Source organism: Perca flavescens, chromosome 8 (genome assembly GCF_004354835.1).
Source record: "Perca flavescens isolate YP-PL-M2 chromosome 8, PFLA_1.0, whole genome shotgun sequence".
Classification (NCBI taxonomy): Eukaryota; Metazoa; Chordata; class Actinopteri; order Perciformes; family Percidae; genus Perca; species Perca flavescens.
In genome coordinates, this window is record NC_041338.1 from 31,473,893 (window position 1) to 31,499,453 (window position 25,561).

General features: G+C 42.1%; 1 protein-coding gene across 1 annotated transcript in view; it reads right to left on the reverse strand.

Moving 5' to 3' along the window:
- Positions 1-25,561, reverse strand: part of LOC114560790 (alpha-1,3-mannosyl-glycoprotein 4-beta-N-acetylglucosaminyltransferase C) — a 98,488-nt gene that overhangs the window by 44,950 nt on the left and 27,977 nt on the right. The window contains 1 exon segment of the mRNA XM_028586426.1: positions 17,296-17,366. Within this exon segment, the coding sequence (XP_028442227.1) occupies positions 17,296-17,320 (25 nt within the window). The 5' untranslated portion in view covers positions 17,321-17,366.

Below are 25,561 nucleotides of genomic sequence, written 5' to 3' on the forward strand. Positions count from 1 at the left end.
ACTTGAGTAATGGCCTCGAACAAAGAATTGAGCCTGATAATGCAAACAATAGTAAATGCAGACACAAACTATAATTGTGCTCATTTGATTTAAAAATTACACATCGTTTTGTTCACAGTTGCACAAGTGCACCGTGAACCGAACCCAATCAACCATTAAAGGGTCCCATGGCATGAAAATTTCCCTTTATGAGGTTTTTTAACATTAATATGAGTTCCCCCAGCCTGCCTATGGTCCCCCAGTGGCTAGAAATGGCGATAGGTGTAAACCGAGCCCTGGGTATCCTGCTCTGCCTTTGAGAAAATGAAAGCTCAGATGGGCCGATCTGGAATCTTCTCCTTATGAGGTCATAAGGAGCAAGTTACCCCCTGGCTTTCAAACGAGCAAACGAGCAGTTGACACCCGCCAACCTGCCAAATGTGGGTAAAAATGTAAAGTTACAAGACAATTTGGCTATTGGTGAATTAAGCGAATAACACTGTGTCTGTTTGAATCGGCAGGCTGTAGAAACGATTTAGCAGTGTTTCCAGATTGGTTTTCCGCCAAAACATTTGGGCGGATTTGTGTGTGTTTGGCTTGAAACCTTTATCTGGCAACACTGCTTGTAGTACTAATCCTACATTTCCCATTAACGCTATGTTGTGACGTTTCATGTTGCATATGCGCCTAGCGTGTGTGGAAGCGATTACAAGCTACGCTGAACCAGAGAAGACTTTAATGTATACTCTGCCATCAACTCAAATAAAAACAATTTAAAGAACCATGGGTGCTTAAATGTATTCAGTGGCACTCATAATCTGGTTTATTTTCCTTTGGAAAAATTTGGCTAGTGGAAAATCTGATAGGCTGGTAATTTAAAAAAATCTACTAGCCATGTTGGCATGGTGATCGAAAAAAGTTAATTTAAAGTCCTGCATATAACTGCAATGTCCAGCGTTTGGCCTTAGGACCTTTGTTGCATTTCATACCATTCCCTACCCCATTTCGACACTGGAGAAAAATGCTAAAAACATAATCTACAAAAAAAACTAAACATGCTAGTATCAAAAGTGGAAAGAAAGCACTTACAAACATCTGAAGCCTGCAATTTATTTATGGCCTTGGACTCACTTAACAGTTGTACACTGATGCTGCAGAGGTGTACAGTCAAGAAAGCCTACATCTCTCTCTCTCTCTCTCTTTGTGCCATTGTCTTTATTCCTCCCAGTCTCCTCTCCGAGAGAACCGTGTCTGCCTTCAATCGTCTCTAAATCCCAAACCTCCCAGAGCATACGTGTCTGTTCATCACACTTTCTCCATTCTCTTCTTCTGCTTTTTTGTTTCTGAGATTCTGGTGACATTTTCAGTGCTAGATCCTTGCCTTGAGACATTGTGCATGTGCCCACACCTCTCCGCCCCCAAAAACACACACGCATACAAACAGAAAGCAGATACACACTCTCCTCGCCTGGAGCCGGGCCCCTCTGTGCTCATCTACCTCAGAGAAGCTGGAGCTTGGCATAGAGAGGAGGCTCTGGTGGATTCTGTGCTCCGCCTGCCAATGCTGCTTTTGATCTGTCGCCAGATGATGACAGATCTACATTAAGCTCATAGTCTTCCCTCTTTCGCTCTGCTTCTCCTCTCCTCTTCCCTGACACTGGGGCAAAAATGTTACTGTAAGTCCACGAGCATTGGTGGGAATCGACATCCCGTGGGGTCGGCGCCGTGAGTCTCCTCTCACACTAATATGAGAGAAATATAGAACGCTGAGTGGGTTTCCAGCTTGCAGAAAAATACCATGTGGGTGTAAGCCAAAGATAGTGCCATATCAACAATCCAGGGGGAAGCTTTACACATTTCTGATATGTACTTCCAAGTTTTAAAGAAAAAAATCCACCCTTTTATATGGAGATATTATTTTATTTTATTATTATATTATTTAGTAATGTGGAGTTGTAACTGTTTTTTTTTTTATATATTGTTACCCACTTGCCCTAAACTTTTAATTCAACTTCTGTTTTAACTATGAATATCTAGCCTATATCGACGACGTTTCATTCCTGGGACTGTTCAGGTGCTGCCGGAAACTCTTTGCCGGATGTCCGTTACCTTCCGCTTTCTTTGTGTGGTAATTCTAAACTCCGGTGGATTTGTGAGGACTATGATTAACTGCTCCTCAGATCTCTGCAGGGTAAATCCAGACAGCTAGCTAGATTATCTGTCCAATCAGAGTTTTCTGTTGCACGACTAAAACAACTTTTGAACGTACACATGTTCCACCAAAACAAGTTCCTTCGTTTTTCTCCCATCCCGGAATGCTGTGTGGACTAGCCAGACCCTCAGGTCTGGTACTGCGAGACTATGAATATCCTAAAATAACCTTACATAAACTTATCATAAGAAAATGGCATCTCTTCTAGTTGAAAAATGAGGTAAGGAAGTAGAAATTTGACAGCATGTCTCAGATTTTCAGACTGCAAACTTCAATTGTTGCAAAAGTCTGTTTCTCCATTGTCTATGATGGATCTGTCTCTGTGTGAGTGCTGAATGTGGGTGATTAGTCTAGACAGAAGCCCTCGGTCTTTGGTCCTGAGTGACTGAGCCCAAAAAACAGAGATTAAGGGTAAATAAGTCAAACTGCAGACAATATTTCATAAAACTCTTCTTCTTAAGATTTGGAGGCAATTTTGGATTGTGGTGTTTAAGTCCATAGACAAAGCTGCCAAACCACCGAGCATAGTGTACTTTAGAGGGATCTAGGCATCCCCCTGGTACAGTTAAAAATTAATTTGAAAATGAAAAGCTTAACAAACGTTATAGAGTTAAAGTGTTCTTGTTCTGTGACTGAATTTTGTAAAAAAATAAAAGAGATCTGTCAAGGTAACATAATATCAGATGATCGAAAAACACTGATATCATTTAGAAATCCTCACAGAATATAGGCCTACTACTCTATAGTATGAAAAACAGATAATCTCTTCAATCTCTTCTCTTTATTGTTTTCTACATTCTGTATCTATTCTGGGTCCCATGCAGCAAAGTGAGTATCTGCTGCTTACAACCTCAACAGAAACAACCAGTTTTCTGTTTTGCTGACTACTTTATCAAGTTGCTCGCAAACAGTGTTACAAAAGTTACGCAATTACAGTAATGTATTCCTTTTTGCTGTAACGCAGTAATATAACGCATTACTAATAAAATTTCAGAAATATTATACCCGTTACAATCTCAGTAACGCGAGTTACAACACATTTTAACCCGACATTCAGTGGTGTTTTTTTTTTTTTTTACTTCACCAACATCGCAAAACACTTCGGCACAGAAAAAAAAAAGCTGTGAGTGCAATTTCCTGTTGCTGGAATTCGGTGGTTGAGATGACTGCAGAGACAGAAACATTTGCGAGATGGACATTATTTTCAGGAGTTATTACGCTGCGTTGAAGCGAGCTGTCCCGTCACTGTTCCCGTGGTCAGAGCCAGAACCAGAGACGCTACGGACGAACATCTTTGTCCCAACGGGTAACGGTACGTCAGCGCACACAGCAGTGTGTCCGAGCTGCTGACAAATATAAACATGTTGGAAATTAATGTTTAGGCTTGCTACACGTAATATCATTCATTGATCAGCGGTGGAAAGTATACCTTTAAGGTCGGCCTACTTTCAATATTTTCATTTTCTCCTACTTTATACTTCTACTCCACAATTCAGAGTCAAGTAGGCCTATTGTACGTTTTACTTAACTATTTATTTTAATGCTTTACTTACTTTGCAGATTCACATTAATATTACAAAATATTATGAAAAGAACAATTCTTTTATTAAAGTGGATAAAGATGAGCCTTTGTTGATCCTGTGGTAAAATTCACAAGCTACCTACCAAGTCATACTTCCGCTGTTATTTTGCTTAAAGTAACTTGAAAGTAACGCAAAAGTAGTATAAAGCATTAGAATTCAAAGACAATAATATAGTAATGTAACTAATTACTCTCAAATGACAGCAACTAATAATCTATAATGTATTACATTTTGGAAGTAACTTGCCCAACACTAATCACAGAAACTGTATTCAACTACCACCATGTTTGTATTATGAGCCATTTATCCGACTGATAAGTGCCAGTGAAAAATAGTGCACTATGGCAGAAAGTGAGAGCAATTAAATAGGATGCATGGCTAACAGCTGCTGATGAACGAGGAGTGACGGGCGGTGATGGAGCCTCAACATTAGAAAAACACAACCAGCTGTTATTTCTAAAGGGGATCATCTGCTTATTACTGCGATATCCAGCAGGAATAGCTCGCCATCGCATTACTTAGCATGGCAGGCGGCTTTAAGCAAAGTGGCGCGTTGTGACGACTGCTGAAAACACTGTCTTTTTCAGTTTTAGCCACTAAAAAAGAAGAAAAAAGACTGAAAACAGCTTTCAGTCTTTTTTCTTCTTTTTTTAGACGCATGCGTTTGTCATTTTCAGAGCTGTCCTTCAGTGGGGCAATGCTTTTGTGTGGGCTGTAAATTGGCAATAAGCTTGTCACATTACCATTCAAACTGGTCACTGTAAAGCTCCTGTGAGAAAGTCATGGCCTGTCTCAGTGGAGAAACAGAACAGAGAATTATATTTCACTCTTAAAGATCATGTACTGTGTCTTTAGCGCACACAGACACATTCGTGCTTTCAGCTGTATCTGTGCTTCAATCCGTCTCAATGCAGCACAGTTGTAGATATTTAATGAAGCTTTCTTTTTGCAACAATACGTCTAGTCTCCCCAGACACCGGCGCGAACGAGGAAAGAGCGTATCAGGATACATGAGAGACAGCGAAAATGAGACAGAACAAATGTGAGAGTAAACACGAGAGTCAGAGCGCATGTGGTCATAAGAGGGGGGAGAGAATGATGGCAGCTACACGCTCGCTGTGTGGAGCCGGCATATATTATCACTGCATCTATCGTGAAATATTGTACAAATGTCAGCTCCGATGAAATCACACTTTTCCTCAAAGCCTTCTATAATGGTGGTGCTTCACAATTCAACAGTCTGTTTGAGAAAATGTCAAAGTGTTATATGGAAATGACTAATTTGACATCCCATCAACTGCTTTTTTCTCTGGCTTTGGATTCACAGAGTATTAAGAAGTGAATTGTTACTTAATGGGTCCGTTTTAGCAAATGTGGGTCAGCTTTACTAAAACATTTCATACTAATTTTAAGGATGTGACTGTCAGCTGATCTTCAGTCTATTCTCTTAGCTACAGGACGTATTCGCACCCCTACACTCGCTTACTCTCTCTCTCTCTCTCTCTCTCAGTTTTTAGCTGCCTTTTTTTGTGACGAGCATGTGTTAACTTCCTGTCCTCATACAGTGGCCCGCACTGTATGCAATGTTCTTTCAAAACCCGGCTCCTGCAGGCTTCCCTGATTTGAAATCCAAGCACACAGCCTTGCTCTGAGCCACACTGTCCCATAGAAGAAACAGCTGTTTGCATGAATCTTTAATCTACGCCCACATTGGCACGCCACTGGAGCAGATGACAATGTTGAGGATCACCTCGATCCCTGATTCAAACTTTCGAGTCCCCCGCCGTTTCAAAATGTCAAACGTCTCATTCACAGGAGTGCACCACTTAAAAATGTTACAGCTTAGAAAAATGATAACAGCTACAGCAGTTTATCCAAGTTGCAGAGTGTCTTCATCAGTGTAGAATTCATGAGGGCATAGAAAACTAATGAAAGTACAGAAACTGCTTTTAAAAAACCCTTGTCTATTATACATAGGGATCGAAAATAAGTTTGAAATTAATATCATATATTACTACCGATATTGTCCTGATGCAGTATCACCAACGCTCTCATCTGCTCATAAATAACACTACTTTAAGATAATTGTAATATTTGAGCCAATATTGGCACTTTGTTATCGGTAAAAAGGAATCACACCGACTAAGACCATCCATACAGTATGTATGGTTACCGCCAACAGGATCAATGCACAAGCTTGACTCCAAGCCATGTATGCAACATCACATACAAAATAGTCTATATCCACAACCTTCCACTTCCGGGACTGGCCTGTTGCTGCCGGAAATTCCGCCGTATGTCACTCTTTTTGGCCGGATGTCCGATTTCTTTGGTTAACTGCTCCTCAGATCTCTGCAGGGTAAACCCAGACAGCTAGCTAGACTATCTGTCCAATCTGAGGTTTCTGTTGCACGACTAAAACAACTTTTGAGCATACACATGTTCCACCAAAACAAGTTCCTTCCCGAGGCTATTTTGCAGCGCCACCGGGGCTCCGTGCGGAGCTTAGCACCGCCCATGGCGATTGTGATTGGTTTAATGAAATGCCAATAAATCCGAGCATGTTTCTCTCCCATCCCGGAATGCTGTGTGGACAAAGCGAGACTACATACAAAATAACTAAACTGGCTTTCAATGCAGTGAACTGTGGTCCAGTGTTATTCTTAACATCAAATAAAACTCTTTGCTTAAAATTTTGTAAAACCAATAACATGATATGATCATATCATCACAATACAATTCATAATATATTATAATAATCATTATAATTAGTTGTGTCCAGAGGTATTGGCAAAAGTGTTACTTTTACCAACAAATAAACATGGAAATGTGATATTGGTGAGTTTATAATTACAATAACAGAGGCCCATATACGGCTGCAGTGGTAGCCGATATGTCAGAGCTATAACCTCTCATACTGAGTTAATGAATTGACTTCACCTGTGAGCTTAACCAATAATCAGAGAGGCTGGCCGAGCAAGTGGAATGCTACAGCATATTGAAAAAGAGTCCGACACATGCAACCCACACACATTCTGCTGCTGTTGGTGTGTTTTGTAGTCTTAATTTAGAAGGAAATTTAGAGACCCCTCTGGGTTTGGCGTCTCACCTACAGAGTGCATTTTCTTTCCTTTTCACCTTGTTCAAGCACTTTTATGTTATTTGTCCGCAAAAAAGCAGTTTGGTGCAATAAGCTAAAAAGTAAACACTGTAAGCTGGATGTGCTGCCCTGCACAGAAGAGCAATGCGCCTGTCAATATGGCTGCGGGTTTACAATTGTTGTGCTTGGCGGCTGCTGTCTGTATCACACAAGTGTGAAAAGCAATAACACCACCAAAGTGCAACTGTTGGTGGTCAATATTTTCTCTCCCTGATAAACCCTCTGGGCAGGAGCGTTCCTTCGTCTAGCCAACACAAACACAGCTTTGCAGTTTCAAATCTGTCACAGTGTGTGAATATGGAGCCAGAAAGGAAAAAAAGAAAATATGAACACTTCTTCTTCGTCTTGCCACTCTGCATTCTCAGTTTCACAGAGGTATCTTCCAAATATGAAGTTTAAGGATTGCCAGAGATAAAGTCACGCTACGCGTCAGTGTCAACAGGGTTAAAAACAACTCCCCGCTAAAAGCAAATTAGTCTTCATGGCTGTCGCGCTGTGACTTTGATTCGATTCAATTTACCTTTTCTAATGTCACTTCTCTGCAGGTGGACGTGTTTATAGAAAAAGCAATCTGAGGCATCTACTGTGGACCAGACACAAAAGTATAATTTAGCACAAAACACACTTTTCTGTTGCAAAAAAGGAGGGACAAAAAAAGATTACCTTGTAAAAGTCAGATGTGTTTGTGGGAGAAAGTCTGCAGGTTGGCCTGAACGGGACACATGAACACGTCTGCCTCAGCTGTATCTGGGAAAGAGACCAGATATGCCAAGGTTATTCCACAGCTGTGAGGCTGTGTTGTGATCACACATCATTTACAGCATCTAACCGTACGCGTGCATCAATGTATCGAGCTCAGGGCTCCGCACACAGCTCAAATTGATGCAAACACAAGAGAGAGCGTGGGAAACTGAGATTTACAAAGTTTGCACGCATACTGTGCTAAGTTACAGCACCCACATCGCACTCATACACACCTACAGAAACACACATTCACACAAACAGTCAACAAGCCTCCAATTCCCAAAGCAGCTGTGGACTCGGCAGGCTCTGCTACCCGGTGGCTTACTTTTGAAGATGAATCTCCAGAGCCCCCTAAGGAAAACAGCTCTTTGCCGGGGATGTCCAGGAACGTTAACTGTCGCCGTCTCTCTCCACGCTCAGACACTGACGGCTGTGATGAGAAGGCGCGGCGCTCCCACACTCAGGCAGGGTAATTGGCTAGAGATGATGGGCCATAAACGTACATCACAGGGGCGGCGAAGCGCCAAGCAGACAGCTAACTAAGGCTCTCTTTCTACTGCGTGGCTCTTGTTTGTTATACACACACACACACACACACACACACACACGTGCAGCCACACACACTTCCCTTCCCTGGATATTCACGCTCTTTGAACACATAGGCTGGCCCATCATTATTACAACAGAGAGAGAGAAAAAAAAAAAACTGCCACTCCCTTCATTCAATCTATCACCATAAAACCAAGACAAGGCACGCTGTATTTTCTGCGCGGCCCTTTTCACCATTTCCTTAGGCATTATGACCATAACCCAGAGGATGCTCTCTCCTGCCATTATCATCCACTGATATATAATAGGCACTACCCATTTAAAATGCATCATCACCATAACAGATAGGATGCCCTCTCTCTCACCATTACTACCACCACACAGTGGCGGATAATAGGCTATCCGTTCCTGCAGCGCTATCGCCACGGTGCAGACTTTCCTTCCATTACCATAACGCTTCTGTCATAATAAGCAGGGAGAGCCTTCCAGTCATGACCACGGCTCTCCGAGAGGAGGTCAGTCATGTCAGACTGTTTTCTCACACGCTGGTAATTGGGAGAAATAAGGCTGGGCGAGGAAATAGCACTGGAGCTTCCCTTTCTTCTCAGTGGTTTGCTGCGCGAGGCAGCATTTCGCTGTGATCCAGTAGTGCTGCCGAGCCATTTGACGCGTTTCAAAAAAAAAAAAAAAAAAAAAATATATGAGATATGGGAAACAGTGGCAGTTAATAAGGGCTCGCTCAATTGCAGCTGTTTGCACCAGCTCATGATGCTGTATCATAATGGATTTTGTCCCTCCGATACAGTATGCCCTATTCTGCATGCTCTAATACCGTGACATGGGATGAGGATTTCATCAATAAAATCCACTTCATTCATCCAATCCTCTCTTTCTTTTTCTGGGTTTTCCAGATTTAGTTTGACAGGTCTTGCATGACCGCTTTTCTCTTTTTTTGCTTCTTCTTTTTCTCTCAGAGACAAGCGCCAACCTAAAGACCCCCGTCACTCTCTCAGCAGACTGGAACTTCAAGGGGGAGAGTAAAACCATTGGCAGGGAGTGGGAGGGACAAGGGGGGGGGGGGTGGGGGGTCCAGGCAATGCTCTCATTATTCAGGAAGACACTCGAGGCCACAGGAAATAGCACACTTCATTTTTTCTTGTCAAACTCTGGCTGGCTTAATGGCGTGTTCACAGCAAGAGGTGAGACGAAGGGATGGCGTGGCCGGGCCGAGACGTGGAAGGAGTGCTGATCCAGACGGAGGCCGTCATCGCAGCGGCGCCCACCCTGCGTTCTCCTCAAAGGAAGACCACCTGAGTCGCTGAAGCTGCAAACAGCGGCAAATAAATATGTCTCATCGTTCCGAGAGCAAATAGAAGGCTAAGGCTAGCTTTCAAAGAGGAAAATGAAATATGATCTAAATTATACTCTAACTGTAGAGAGGCACAGGTGTCCCTATTGTTCCTCCCATTCCACATCCTCCTAAACCTTCCCTCATTATTGCCTTCATTACCAGTGCCATCGATATGGCAGGCGGCTGCCAGAAAACCTGGATGTATCCACAACTCATCATCCAAGCACCAATTAATCATCCGCCCAGCAATTACACACCTTACTCCACTATACCTTCCATTGATTTTGAACACGGTGATGCTTTTTCTCTATTTCATTTGCACAGCACAAGCTCCTGTGACTGAGGCTGTGGCGAGCTGCGGGCCATGCAAAGCAATCTCCTCCTGCTCCATATATCCGCTGGACTGGAACGGTGTTTTGATCAGAGAGATGATGGGGCAGGTGTTTTGGTACAGCTTCATGTCAGTGAGAAGCCTCATCCCATTGCATTCCAATCTCCAGGCATGGCAGCGGGCTGTGGTGTCAGGCAGCCTCTTTTGTTCGTCTCCTAATTGGGGTAATTTATTGTCCTAACAGACAGAGCAGCTGTGGCTTTACAGCGTAGCACCAATTAAATCCAGATGCTGGAATGGAAAGACGGGCCTGAACGTGACTTGGGGACCAATCGCTAATATTAACTCAGATCTCGGCGAGATGAATATGACAAGCTGTGATGAGAGATTCTTCTCGACGCATCGCTACGCCGCCGATATTGAAAACATGCAATTTCGATGAGGATTCATGAAAAACAGATCTCAGGCTGACGTTACGCATCATTTCTAATAATGGATGCAATTATCTGCCAGGTTAAACATCGAAACAGAAATCTGCGGGGGACGCCTGACAGCCTGGCGCTAGGACTGCGACTGCAATGCAATCTGCAATTAAGCTACTGGACTCCGTAACCCTGTTCTAGTTTTACTCTTGTTAAAGTAGTTTTTCCTTCACAAAATGGCTCTGACAGAGGATCAGGTGAACACGAGCGGAAGACCTGGGGAATATGGGGAGCAACTGAAAGAAATCAGGTCGCTGTGAAGATTTCTCCAGGGCCGGGCTAACCCCGCCATACTGGGCCTGGCCTGCGCGTGCCTCTTCAGTCCGGGCTCTTTAGACGAAGAGCCCTGGGGAGAGACACAAATGTGAGTAACAAAAGAGAATGGAGGCAGCGTGACTCCTTTGGCTTCAAATTCAAAAAGGGAAAGGAGAGGGAGCAACGAGGCAACCCTGGCGAGGTTCTCCTTCTCTTCTTCATTTGTCTTCTCTGTGAAGTTTCAATGAAGCGTTTGTCCACTCTGCCACGGTTTACTCTAATCGGGGAGTGTTTGTTGATGTAATGTGCACAGCCCGGGACAAGTTCTGCTCTCAATCTAGACTATTTCATTTCATTTCACTTTAGTAAGTGCTGTTAATGTGTAGCAACTGAAAAGGTAGCAAGGCATACTAAAGAGTACAGTTGACCCAGTTGCTGCTGCTTCAACACAGAAATGAGCAGAATAGATAACATCTGCATTATAATCGGTAATATCTGGACAAGCCTTAAAAACTGACAGTCAAAGTAACCTTTTAGGTATTAACTTTCATGAGAGCAAAGAACAAAACCACATCTGCTCATTATTATGGTTAACCGCAATAAGTTATTCTGTTGTTAATCTTTTTTTATACTAACAAAGCTGCACCAAAACAAATTTGGAACACCTCACGCCTCACTCTGGAAAATGGATGAGTTTGATAATCAAGCATGAATCTCTTTGAGTAGAATGTTTTTTTTTTTTTTTTTTTTTTTTTTAAAAAGGTCCAGTGTGTAACGTTTTTAGTTGTTTATTATTAAAATCTGTGTTGCCCGTTCACACACTTGTCCTTTTTTTCATGAATATTTACCTCCACCATCAATTCCAAGTATTCCTTTTGGCTTGAAATTTTCATGAACTGGGGTAGACGCTCCATATTCATGGTCCGTCTTGAAATACGTTAGCGTTCTCACTGTCACATGATAAACTCACAGGTGCTGCTAATGCTGCTAATGGGTATCGTCGCTTCCCGACCCCGGCAAGTTTAAAGAAGGAAACATGGAGGACTACACATACTCAAAATTTCTTTTTTATTTTTTACAATTCACAAGGCCAACACTACAAGACAGATTACACTACAACTATTCAAGACAGTGCAACTGAGTATAATATACTAAAGATACATAACCTTCTGCTAGTCCCCTGACACAGAATCTTTATACAATATTTAAAGTGGAGGTTAAGAAATGTCAGGTGATGGGAGTTTGACGTGACAGGGGTAGGATCGCGTTCAGGCTTGGCACCAGTGAAGCACGCAGCACCTTGCATGAATGAACCCTCCTCTCGAGATGAAAGATGAAAGGAGTTCATGGACTTGTACATCTCTGTAGCACCTTCTGCTATTAAAATTCACTCCCGGCACGGAGCCCTTCTGAATCTCATTACTTTCCTCATTGTACAACTGACTTCAAACCCCAAAGACAATATAAAATACCTGTTTGCTGTAGCCTTGACAACAGTGGCTGTGCTCCGTCGGCGTAACCTCTCTTTCCCCCTTCTCACTCTCTCCGAAAGAGACAAACTCGGTTTGAGAGCAAAGAGCCGTAAGCGGTCCGACTGGATGCAGGAACCCTCTGTGCTTTATGAGGATAAAGAGCTCTGGCCCAATTAGCTGTCTTTGTTAAATAAAACTCCACTGGCCCTCATTTAAACTGCTATATAACCCCGTCCCCTCCTCCCCTGCTTGTGTTTTTACAGTACAAAGTGATTACAGATTTAATTAGCTGAGGACCTTGCTTCAGGGAGACTCCTAAATCCATATTGATATTCCTGCAGAGTTCGGAGATAGAGGCCTCGGCTCTGGGATGATGACTTACGAGGTAGGCTGCAGAAAAATTTAATGAAAAGATGATTTGCAACTTTTACCCGCTCCGGTTTACTTTTTCCCCTGAGGCTAATCATTGGGCTGAGAATTATGCAGAGAGCAAGGAGTGGATCAATGCTGCCTTACTGCGAGAGCTTTGGATGTAAACAGGCCTGCTGTCAACATAGCAGCTTTTCTGGTTTTGACAAGATGTTCTAATACTGGAAGCTGAAATGTATTATCTGTACGCACACCTTAATAAAATTGTTTTTTAACTGGAATAAAAAAAAAATTAAAAAAAATAGAGTTTAAGTGAAATTATCCTACCATTTCTCCATACAGACAATAGTGCTGACAGAATTTGAACGGGTTAAGCACATACGGTTAGGGTTTGGCAACAAAAACTTCACGGAAAGATCGTGGTTACGGTTAATGAAACTGCCAACGTTAATTGCAAGTCCGTAAAAGAGGCAAACTCCGATGTCTTTCGTAAAACTCAGATATTCACACACCCATCCACGGAAGGCAATCGTCCAATACAGACGGAATTCCTTGGGCTGATATTATTCATTGTGAAATAAAAAATATGTTTTTCTTTAAACTTCTTGCAGGCATTCCTTTCCTTTAAAAAAACGTTTTGTGACGTATCTTGAGTCTGTGGACCAGTTTTGGTTATTGGACTGTGTCCTTTTTTTGTTTCCATGGATACTTGCCCAAACTAAGATGACAGGATGTTACGTAAAGATATTGATGGAAGTTGAAAGCAGAAATTGTTCCAAAAGCTGGCAGGTTTTGGTATAAAGGACTTATTTTTTTAGAGCCACCATTCTACATTCAAATATCAACAAGGAGAACTCCTCAGAAGAGGCAGAGATAGCAGTTGTAATACACCAGATTACAACACTGCGACATGGAAGAACAGGTTGTTAGTAGGAAGTCACATGGGTACATTAGGTCCAGCTGAGGGATGTTGAGCGGCACACTGGAAGTGTACATACAGGAAGTTACATACAGCACCCAAGATTCCAATAATTTCATATTTATAATAAGTGTTATAAGAGGAGGAGAAGGATCTTAAAGCGTAACTCTCGCCAAAATGCAACCTAGGGTAGGGTTTCCAAAAAAGAGGACACTCGGCCCGGCCTCGAGACAAATCCAGACGGGCTTCTCAGAGGTTAATGAACATGCTTTATGGAGCAAAAATAACTTCTGTAAGAAAATAAAATAAAATCTGTAACAACCTGTAACAAAATAATAGCGCTCTTTTAAAATACACAAATAATATGAAATAATAAAAAAATATTACTAAATATGACCACCTTTCTAACACCTTGTGTGTTAGAAAATCCAGCTTCAACTAAATCAGATAAATAATAAAAGACACTGAAACATATGTGCCAGCTTTGCAAACGGTGCACTCCGCCCCCCACTTGTCCGGTCCCGACCGGGACGCTACGTGGGACATTCTTTTTGCTGTTCAACTGTGAAGCTGCTCTAGTCTTGTTTTATGGTTGCTGCGCAGGCTCCACGCAGAGCTTTCCCCGTAACCTATGTAAGTGGCCTGATGTTTATACTTGTGCGCTGGTGTGCGCGTCGAGCCGGCATGTGTGTGTGTGTGTGTGTGTGTGTGTGTGTGTGTGTGTGGGGGAGTGGATGATAGAGCGAGGGAGAAGTGAGAGAGTGACGGCGAGCGAGTACAACTCTAGAGTCATAGTGAGAGAAACAAAGTGTCTCCCCTGCCTTTTGTGTGTAATCCCTGTCTGCTCCGGTCCCTGTCTGCTCCGGTCCCTGTCTGCTCCGGTCCCTGTCTGCTCTGGTCCCTGTCTGCTCCGGTCCCTGTCTGCTCCGGTCCCTGTCTGCTCTGGTCCCTGTGTATGTGTGCGTCGCAGAGCTGCCTCTCCTGGGAGTCTCTCTCTCTCTCAGCTGGTCCTCTTGCCATCATCCACCATTTTGTTCTTTGTTTGGTTTGTTACACCTTACAACACACATCACACCATTTATTCACTCATCCACACATGGCAAACACGACTGATGTCTACTACATTTACACATCCCACTATTGCATTTATGTTTAGTTAATTTGTGTTATTAGTATATTTAGTTAAATAATCTGTGTGTGACCTCCCTTTTGTTGCTGGCCTTGAGCCAAACGGTAACATCGGTCAATAAGAGTCTATCTCTGAATGCAACGTAACAGGGAGGAGAGTAAAGATGGAAAGCCCCTAAAGCTTAGTTCCATATAAATGCACGGATAATGTGTTGTTTTTGTCGTTAGTGAAAAACAATATTGACCTTCTAGTTGAAAAAGGAGCCTCATATAAGGATGACATTTCCTCCTATGGAGTCCGTTCATTCGCATTCGGAGATCAGCACTTTTTGACTGACTAGGTGGCGGATAGCATAAACAACAGCAGCTAAAGTGAGTTGTTCAAAACCTTTTTTAGTAAACTGTGTACACAAACAATGTTCTCAATGCTGGAGTTCATGTGTAGAGCCCCTGGTCATACTTTGAGCAAAGTTTCATGTCAGATGCATCGATGCAAAATCATCTACATCCGTATCGCGCTGCATCAATGCAATTATTTATTTTAACACCCCTATAAAGCAGTGTGCCATGGGTTTCTTTACATCAAGACTGTACTGAGTGTAACAGTACGGTGCTGAACAGCAGGGGAGCTGTGAGGTAACGTGCTGGAGCCAGGGAGTACATGCAAATGAGTGTGGAGAGTACGTAGGTGTCAGGGGGGATCGTCAAACTCCCTGCACGTACTATGAATATTTCACTACAGACACACAGCAACTTCCCGGCCCAGCCCTGGAGACAGACCAAGAAACAGAGACAAATAGATTATGCGGATAGATAGATATGTAGATGGATAGATAAGTAGATGGATAGATAGGTAGATGGAGGGATAGATAGATAGATAGATAGATAGATATGTAAATCGGTAGGTAGATAGGTAGTTGGGAAGATAAGTATAGAGAGATAGATAGGAAGATGGATATATATGTAGATAGATAGATATGTAGATGATAGATATGTGATAGATAGGTAGAGGGATAGATATGTAAATGGCTGGTAGAGGGATAGATCGGTAGATGATAGACAGGTAGATGGATAGATATGTAAATGGGTAGGTAGAGGGATAGATAGGTAGAGGATACACAGATAGGTAGATGGATAGAAATGTAAATGGGTAGGTAGAGGGATAGCTAGGTAAATGATACACAGATAGGTAGATGGATAGAAATGTAAATGGATGGATAGGTAGAAGGATGGATAAGTAGATGGATGTAGTAACCAGATATGTAAATGGATAGATAGATAGATAGATAGGTAGATGGATGGATATGTAAATGGGTAGGTAGAGGGATAGATAGGTAGATGATAAACAGATAGGTAGATGGATAGAAATGTAAATGGCTTGATAGGTAGAAGGATGGATAAGTAGATGGATGTAGTAACCAGATATGTAAATGGTTAGATAGATAGGTAGATGGATGAATCGCCCCCCACTCTAGCCCCCCACCCCCTTCACCCAACATGGATACCTGTCTCAGGCTTCAACTCACAGCCCTGTCTGAGAGCTCACCACATCACACCAGCAGGTTACCCCCAGATCAGACTGACTGACCGACACAGACGCATGATGAAAGAGATCACCTAAGTGAGCATGAACATCTGTTCCCAATTTTAGTACCATCCAGTAGTTGCTGAGAAACTTCTCCCAAAACCACAAATTCAACCTTCTGGTGGCGCGAGACGACAAGTCAGTAGGATTCATTATCTGGGAAACAGCTATTAGGAACCTGAATTCACTTGAGTGACATCTTTGAATTTTTTATATAGAAATGTTCTTATTTATTAATTTATTTCCATTACTGTTCATTATGATATATTGACCTGTGTACTGTCCAATTGGATCTTGTCACTGGTTTTGGGGAAGGTGTCTCTATTGAAGGTGTTGATGTGTGTCTTGTGCTGTGTTTATAATGTTGCTTACACATGTATGTGTATGTGTGTGTTTTTAGATATCCTGCTGCAAATCAAATTTCCTTTTCTAAGGATAAATAAAGTGGAACTTGAACATAAAATGTACACAATTTTTCCATTCAGACAAATGCACACAATGTATTCTCATCCAAGCCACAACCTGCCTCCGCTCAGTGAAAGCCCCAACTACAATCACCCTTCAGTAATGAGATAACTCCACATCTCCGGGAAGAGGCAATATCATAGCACATCCTGTACCTTTTGTATCATTACAAGCAGCACACGGAGCACCAGAAAACAACTATAGATTCATCTTCTTACTTCTTCAAACAGAATGCCTTCATTACTTAATACAAAACATTTTTGAAGCAAAATCGACCAACGCTGAGTTGAGAAAACGCTTCTCTCTTTTGGGAATGTGACCCTTAAGGATCGCCACAGTACAGCAGTTCATTTCTAGCTTCAGACTGAGCTCTAAGAATTCAATTTTCCCCTTGGAGAACTTTATGTTTTTGTTATGTTTCAGATATGCAATAGACTTGCCTTTATTTTTCAGGAGGTTCTTTATTTTAACGCTACCGTTCATCCGGGGATATAAAAATGCAACACCATGCGGTCGACTGTCCCAAGCGTTTGTTGCAATAAATAGATGGTGTCATTTTGGCAGCTGCATGTTAGGTGCTATGTTATGATTTAAAGATTGCCATGTTGTGCCGATCAATATGTCTGCATCAGATGAGCTGAGGTTTACAGGGGCAGCGGAGGGAGGAGGAGGAGGAGCACTAAAGCAGTAAATCTGACCAGAAGCACTTACTTCCACTGCGTATCCTATGGGCCATTATTGGTGGGTGTGCTCACACATCAAAGTGGCAGGGGTCTTCCAGGCTAAAAAGGAATAAGAAACAAAGGACCATTAAATCACAGCGATAGACCCTGCATCGAGCAACACACATGTGAACACGCAAAACACACACACACACACACACACACACAAACACACACACACACTTAAACACTGCTGTATGTGCTGTATGAGGACTGAACAGAGAAAGACTGAGAGAAGAGGAGAGGGACAGAAAGGGAGCGCAACATTGATTTTCCCCCTCTGAAGTGCCAGTTCATCATTCTGTGAGACACACTCTATCGATCCGCCGCCTTTAGTTTGTTTGTAATTTTGGGGGCTCAAAACTCTTCACAAAGATAGATCCTCTTATATGCCACTTGCCTCCGAGATGAAGAATGGGAGGATCAATGAATGTGTGGAGATGACCTCATTTTGCTAGGCGCTCCTCACTCACTTGGTTTTTGTGGCCCTGTTTAAGAAAAAAAAAAAAAAAAAAGGAGCTTTGGGGTAGGTGGACGTGGGGGGAATCCAGGCAACTGAGTGTTTATTATAATAATATAAGCCCCAGTCTTGCCATAAGTTAACCTTTCAGCTTTGATCTCACATTAGTACTCTGAAACATTATTTTATGAATGAATGTCCAGTGGAGTGTCCCATCGCTCCTTAATAATCTCACCGTTAGATCTTCCCCCACCTTTCTTCTTCTCTTCCATGCCATCTGGTATGAAGTGAATACAGACTGTGTGTCGTTTACTAACATCACATTACATAACTTTTGGGCATTTAAGTTCATCCTTCAAGCAATTACCTCCTGCTGCCATTTGGAGCTGAAGGCAATGTGCTAAGTTGCCAAGTGCAGTTTTAACTCAAAACCTCTAATGCCCCTCAAAAAGCTCTCTACTGGATCATTTCTTGTTACTTTCCATGGCTGAAAAAAAAAAAAAAAAAAAAAAAAAAAAAAAACAGTACAAATTGGACTTTTTCAAGCCAGTAATCTTCTGTGTGGTGCATCAAAATCCCAACAAGCATCCCATCATTAGTGGAGCTTTTGTAAAGGACGCAACTAAGTCTTCAGAAAAGGCGTAACAAACGGAACCTCAACAGAAAATTGACTTGAATTGACAGAAAAATTTGTTTTACAACCGGATGCTATTTTTGTGCTTATGACAACATTGTACCCACTACGTGGCACACTCAAAATTCCTCATTTTATAGAAAACTCTGTTTTTTTGCAATTGTATTGTCTTTACAGTTTGTTTGTTCATGTTCCTTGACCTGTTGGTTATTTTTAATCACTGCATTCCCAGATCTCAGTAAGCATGCTGGGAATAAACATTTGATTAAATTAAGATTGTTAAAAAAACATTCCGTTAAAAGCAAAGAGTTTAAAAAAGTTGTTGATTGGAGGGTGGGTCGTGCATGCTTTAAAGGAATACATACTTCCTTTAGGAAAGGTTCACGCCTACAAATCTCTATCAAATCAATAATAAAGAACCTTATAAGCTGAATAACAATTTCTAATTTCACTCAGTTTTTTGAAGCAGCCAAAATGCAAAAAGTGAAAAAACTCTCTACCCCTTACCAAACACTACAGTAGCTGATTTCATTGTGATCTGTGAACATTTAAAGGTGCTCTAAGCGATGTTGGGTGTGTTCAGCAGACAGGCAGCTCGCAGATAGTGAGGAGATGTTTTCTGGATGTGACAAAAAATGTTGTAGCCTAAAAAACGCGTGACATCGCTTAGAGCACCTTTAACTGGAGATAGGTGACTAATCGATCATGGTGTGTAGTGACTGGTTGCAACAAAAGCCTGCAGATTCTAGGGAGCGGCGCAGAAGAAATCAAATCCATCTGGCCGATTCTATTGTGAAATATTTCCATTCCAAAGAGACTTCAGATACAGTATTAGGAGACCACTAAGGCCTATATAAAAGCATCCAAAGAGCACCACGTCATGGGACCTTTAAATGTCAAAAGATGGGCAAAAGATGTGGCATGTAGGTTAAGAATGAGTCAACATATCCCAACAAATTATAAGCTGCAATGTCAAAGCTGTTGTCTCTCTCAGAAGCTTCCGAAGTGGAAAAAAATCCCTCGTGAATGGACTCATAAGAAAATGAAAATATACCCATAGAAGGATTATCAGCCAAACACAGAGGATAAGTGTCAATAAGAAAAAAAGGGTCATTAACAGTTTTATTTAGTTTCAGTTCAGTTGTGGATTGTAGGGTGGATCGTACCCATTTTAAAGGAGTAAATACTTCTCTCCGGGAGCGAGCAGAATTGGGTTCCCCTGCCAAGATTGTGTTGGTGCTGTAGGAGCATATATTCATCGCAGCCCCTTTCCCACTGTGACCTTGATAGCTTCCAGGAAAATTCTCATCCTGAGAGACAACCACCCACATACAGCCTTACCTTAACATCTCATCTGCACTTTATCATACCCTCCCCCCCCCCCCCTTATATTCAGAGCAACGGAGAGCTATCACCTCAGAACAGCTTCAGAGAATATGAAGGTCATCATACCATAGCATACAAAACAGCAACTCCGTGAAAACATCCTTTAGTCAAGGTTCAGCGAACAAAACAACAAACAGACACCCACTCACAAGAAAAAGACGAAACGTCTGCAGAGTTCCATGGAAAACTATTATTTTCACATCGTAATGTTCTCTATTGTTCACCGTCAAAATCAAGTTATATATTTGTGGCTGGATTTTTGTAATGCATTTCTAATCACCATGCCACACATTCCTGCTCATACCCACTTTCATCAGTCTGAAATTACTCATGAGAAAAAGAAAATACATCAAATATAAATTGCCATTTATTTTTTTTATGATGATGATGATTGCAACCTTGAAGAATAGTTTATAGAATAAGAAAAATACATTTCACATTAGCCTGGGACATTAATTCTATTTTTCCTATTTTAGACCACAATGTCACCCACTCAGCAAACAACTGTAGCAGTCAGCATGCTAATGTTCAAAATCTGTGCCTTGCCCACACACACACACACACACACACACACACACACACACACACACACACACACACACACACACACAAGTTCACTAATGCATGTTGCACTAGCATGTTGTCAGCAAAATATTGGCAATTCTATTTTTGCCAGCCCTCTAATCTTTTCCCTGTTAGCACAATGATAAACACCCTAACTACAAAAATGCAAAATATAATAATTTTATTGTTATTATTTATTATACTAGTGCAGTGCCCGTTGAAAATGTGCCTGTTTGGAACGGGCGATTACTTGGCCTGTGGTATTGCTGCTTGTAGAATTCATCAAAAACAAATTGTACCCCAAAATTACTTACAGAAGGACCCCAAACCACTTAATGTGCAACTCCACTGTATAGCCTACTACTTACTTACAGTGTAGGCTACTTCTACTTCTACATCAGAGGAAGACATTGTACTACTGTATTTACCTGACAGAGAACGCTGCAGATTTAGAATGTAATCACAAAATATCACAATGAAAATGTGGAGTAATCAGACATTAGCGTCATGGACTCATGGCAGTGTGTAACCCAACTGGCCCGTTATGAGAGCTAATCAGCACATATCTGCGTTCATCAACCGCCAGAACCGGACTATGTGTGTAGAGAGAGAGAGAGAGAGAGAGAGAGAGGCACAAAGAAATTAATCTTAACTTTATTTTTATATTAGCGAATTCTTTCAATCCTAGTTCATACAAGGCTGGCTTACCGGCTGGACACAGTGAGCGCCTGCCTTCAGGCCCCGGACCTTTTGGGGCCCCAAAGGCAGTTACTTACTCAAAAAATGAACTATTGTAAATCTATAAGGTTGAGTATGTTGGACCTTCACTGTATTGTACAGTTGACCCTGCTATTCAAACACACCAATGGACTGCAGATGCACTGCTGGGGATTTGCGGGGGTATTTTGGCGACTTAATTAACCCGAACCAGGGTAAGTCTGATGAAAACTGATGTGTCTGCCCGGTTCAACTCTGAGATTTTCTCACATTGCACAGCGCTCTGAAGGAATAATCTCTGAGATTAGGCTACGTTATGTTCTGCCAGCTCACAGCAATTTAATACAATAGCAGGGAAAGAGTCCCCCCGCTGTTCTAAAGCGTTCTGCATGTGGCGTCTGCGTGTGATGTGCAGGTTACCTTCCCCCCCAAACACGGACACACATATATACAGATACGTATCGCTTTATAAGATAGATAGCCTGCCTGTAAGTGGCATCACGCTCTGTCTGCACTTATTGTGCTTTGCATGTGTGGGATTCTGAAACGTCCTTAAATTAGGGAATTATCATTTGTTTATTCAAAGTCAAAGACAGTCCAAAGTAGGCTAGTGCTACTTTGCACATTTTTGTGGGGCTGAGGTGTATGTCACATTTTAGCTGCCAAAGCTCCACTGCGCTACTCTCTGTCTCTGGTCCTCAGTGTGAGAGGGGGAGTGGCCTGCGGCTAGAGCGGCAAAAGCCAATGTGTGCTTCTAACAGTTTGAGAGATATGCGCATAACACCCACACACCCACACCCACCCCCACGCACCCCCACCCACACACACACACACACACAAAGACGTTCCTGCAATTTATAGATAGATAAATCTGGGGCTAGACTCCAAGACTGATGTGAACTGAATGATCCTCAAGAGTCCAAAAGAGAACATTAGCAAGGAGTTTTTTTTGTATCAAGGGCTCAAAACTGAACTTTCCTGAACTAATACAAATTGGTAAAAGGCTCAAGCCTACAAATATCTTATTAATAAAGAAACTCATCAACTGAATAACAATTTATTGTTTTATTCACTTGAATTTTCTCAAAGCAGCCACAATGCAAAAAGCTAAATCAGTATCAGAATCCGCAGTTTTAAACCCTTCATAATGGTTGACCACTATATATTTACAAACTCCAACCAAACACTACAGTAGCTGATTTTTTTGTGATCTGTGAACATTTAACTGGAGATAAGGGACTAATCAGTCATGGTGTGTAGTGATTGGTTGCAACATAAGCCTGCAGAGTCAACATATCCCAACAAATTATAAGCTGCAATGTCAAAGCTGTTGTCTCTCTCTACAGAGGCTTCCAAAGTGACAAAACTTCCTCGCGAATGGACTCATCAGAAAATTAAAAGAAACACACCCATAGAAGGATTATCTGTCAAACACAGAGGATAAGTGTCAATTGTACAGAGGCCTGAGATGCCATGTGGATATTGAGGCGAACGTTTCTGACAGATTCACTGTAATGAGCCTCCATTCTCACAGTTCACAGCATCGAAATGACTGACAGCCTCGACACTCTGGGCGGAGGTCATCCATGTGAAGTGAGTGCCGCATCCTCCAAATGCTTTTGCCATATTTGCTGCCTACAGGCAGTCTATCTGGGGTACTTCTTCATTTCCTTACTCCCCAGGTTTTTAAAATGCCATTTATGTCTAATGGCCGTGCTCATTAGCTGCATCTGAAAAACACACTCCGGTCATTACCAGCTACATTTGCAGTCAGGCTTCATGCCGAATTCTCTTGTTAAGAGCCATCCGTCACAGCCCTGTTCCTTGGCAGTTGGTACCACAAATGACGCAAAAGCTCAAATCTTCAAATTATGTGCAACTATCTTTATCTGCTTACATTGCTAGTGAATGTGTTTTGACTAGGCTGCTTTATCAGTGTAGTGAGAAACCCAATCTGAAACAACATCCATCATGTTGAGTCTGCGAAGGCCACTTGGGGGACTACGCAGGCAGTAGCGTGCTAAGAATTGCACTTTACCTTGGTGCAATCCTCTTGTGTATGGGCAAAGTGGGAGAAGGGAGGGTTGTGCATGACTGGGACTGCGATGGAGACAAAAGCGCTCAATTCTCTTTCATTATTTACTTGTACCACTGTCAGATATGGACAGATGTTACAAGAAAACCTTGGTACAGTATGCTGGGGGTAAATGTCCACAGAAACCCCTTCAGAGTCAAGAAGAAGAGTTCATTCAAGAAGCAAGAAAAGCACTTTTGTCACCATCAGGTCCACGGAAGCACAGCTTGCTATTTCTACCCTAATACTGCAAAATAAATAACTGCTTTGGAATCACAGCGCCACAGAATTCTTTTTAGATTCGGCATGTTTCTTTAAAAGGAGCATGCGTGGGTGTGCAACAGCCTGTCCAAGTAAGAAATAGAGAGAGAGAGGGAGAGTGGGTGGGGGCGCATGCTGGCTATCCTTTGTCAACTGCTCAGTGCCATTTAATGGCCTGTAAACCCCTTTGCTGGAGAAAGAACAGGCAATTAGCATACTGAGTGGATTACAAGATTGCTCTGACTCCTGGATTAATGTGTGCACTTAATCTTCTCTTTGCTAAGCGATTCTTGGATATACAGCCATTCAAGGGGAACAAATGTCCTTCCAAAACACATCATGGAAAAGGAATTTCTAACATGTTGGCATCAAAATTGAAGTATAGTTACTTTATGTATTGTTAGGCTGAATTGTCCATGGTCAAACATAGGTTTTATAAACAGTCAGTCCTGGTGATCATTTTGTCAAATTTACAAGCCCAAGGCATAACAAGCATTTCTATATACCAACATTGACGTTGGTGGGGACGTGATGTGCAAGGTACCAAGTAGACAATTAAATTAGGATCCAGGAAGTCTAGTTGGAGTAACAGATTAATACAGGTACCAGAAGACTTCACAACGGTTTCCATCCCAGTGGCAAGCATTTGATCCACATGGTCACGATCAACAGTAGAAATAATCCCTTCACATTGCAAAGTAATCTACAAGGAATGTGAGGCCAATGCAGCGCCTTTCCAGATGATGTTGCGTTGCAGCAAAAATTTAGCCTGGTTCAACTGTTTTGGCTGACGACCTTGTGTTGTTTTTCCGCCGAGCCCCCGACGTTGACACTCCCCCTTCATCGCTGGTCTGGCTCCATTCAAATGAATAAGAGGGCTGCATTTTTCCACGCAGGGATGAAGTCAATTTGAACGCGGCCTTAGTGGCCCAAGTGTCCCCCGCCCCCCAGTGCCTTTCTGGTCTGGCTGAGTGCCCCCCTAGTGCTATTTGTTTTGGCCCAAGTGCCACTACGAGTGTCCCAAGTTCCCCTTATGTGCCCCTTTTGGTGATTTACAAGGGGCCCCTTTACCTTGCAGATTTTCGCAACATCACAAGATTACGAGAGAATCGCAGGATCACATATCGCACAAGTGATGTGTTTGTGTCTGAACTACCAGTTTACCAAACCAATTGGCATCCTGTGAGGGGGTACTTGCAGCTACAGGCGCTGTTGACTGTGTGTGTGACTGTCACGACTGTACATTCAAAACAACAATTGCGGAATTGATAGACAGATGGTTCATCCAATCACCTGCCAGGTATAATTATATTTTTGTATTATTTAATTTTTTTTTTTTTCAAATGACTGCTCCTCAGATGGTTCTGTGTAACAAACCATCTGGCTCGCCAGGTTAGGGCCACCTCGCCTGAAATAAAAAAAAAAACACTTGAGCCAACATCCTACAAAATGATACCTTTTTATCAAATAAAACATGACTCATCAGGGAAAAGAAGCAGGATTGCTTTCATAGCAAATGTGCCATCTACATACATTATTTTGTGTCCTTGAACATAAAAGTCAAACATTTGCCCTGACGCACAACTGTGCCACACACCACACCATCTTCTTGATTGCTATCCTCTGCCTATCTGTACTCTATATGATACATTTGGGGCTGCACTCCATATCTCCACAAAGTCGGGCTTCATATGCTATCTCTACCATCGTTCCTGAATCCCTATACCTATTCGCTGGCTTTGATATGATCTTTAATCCACGGCTCCCCACCTAACCCCCGAATCTTTCACCCAGAGTGTCAGCCCAGAAATGAAAAGAGCTGATAACTTTGCACTACTATTGCTCAGCGCCAAGGCAAGGTGTCTTAAAACGGCAACCTCAGCTTCATATACATTCAGGAACACATACAAACACAAATGTGTGCACACTGTGGCAGATAGCATAGTGTCCAAACAAGGTATTCATTCATTCACATCAGATATTCAGTGGAATAAACTTTCAATCTGTGACGCTCACTTCTAATATCTTGCAGGTGGTACCCATATGCCATTGAAGCATCATGTTGTAAACATTATTTTAAAAAAGAGCTTAGGACAGCTTGAAAATGGGCTCAAGAGCAATAACCGAATGCATTGCTCCCTTCCTCTAAATATCAACAC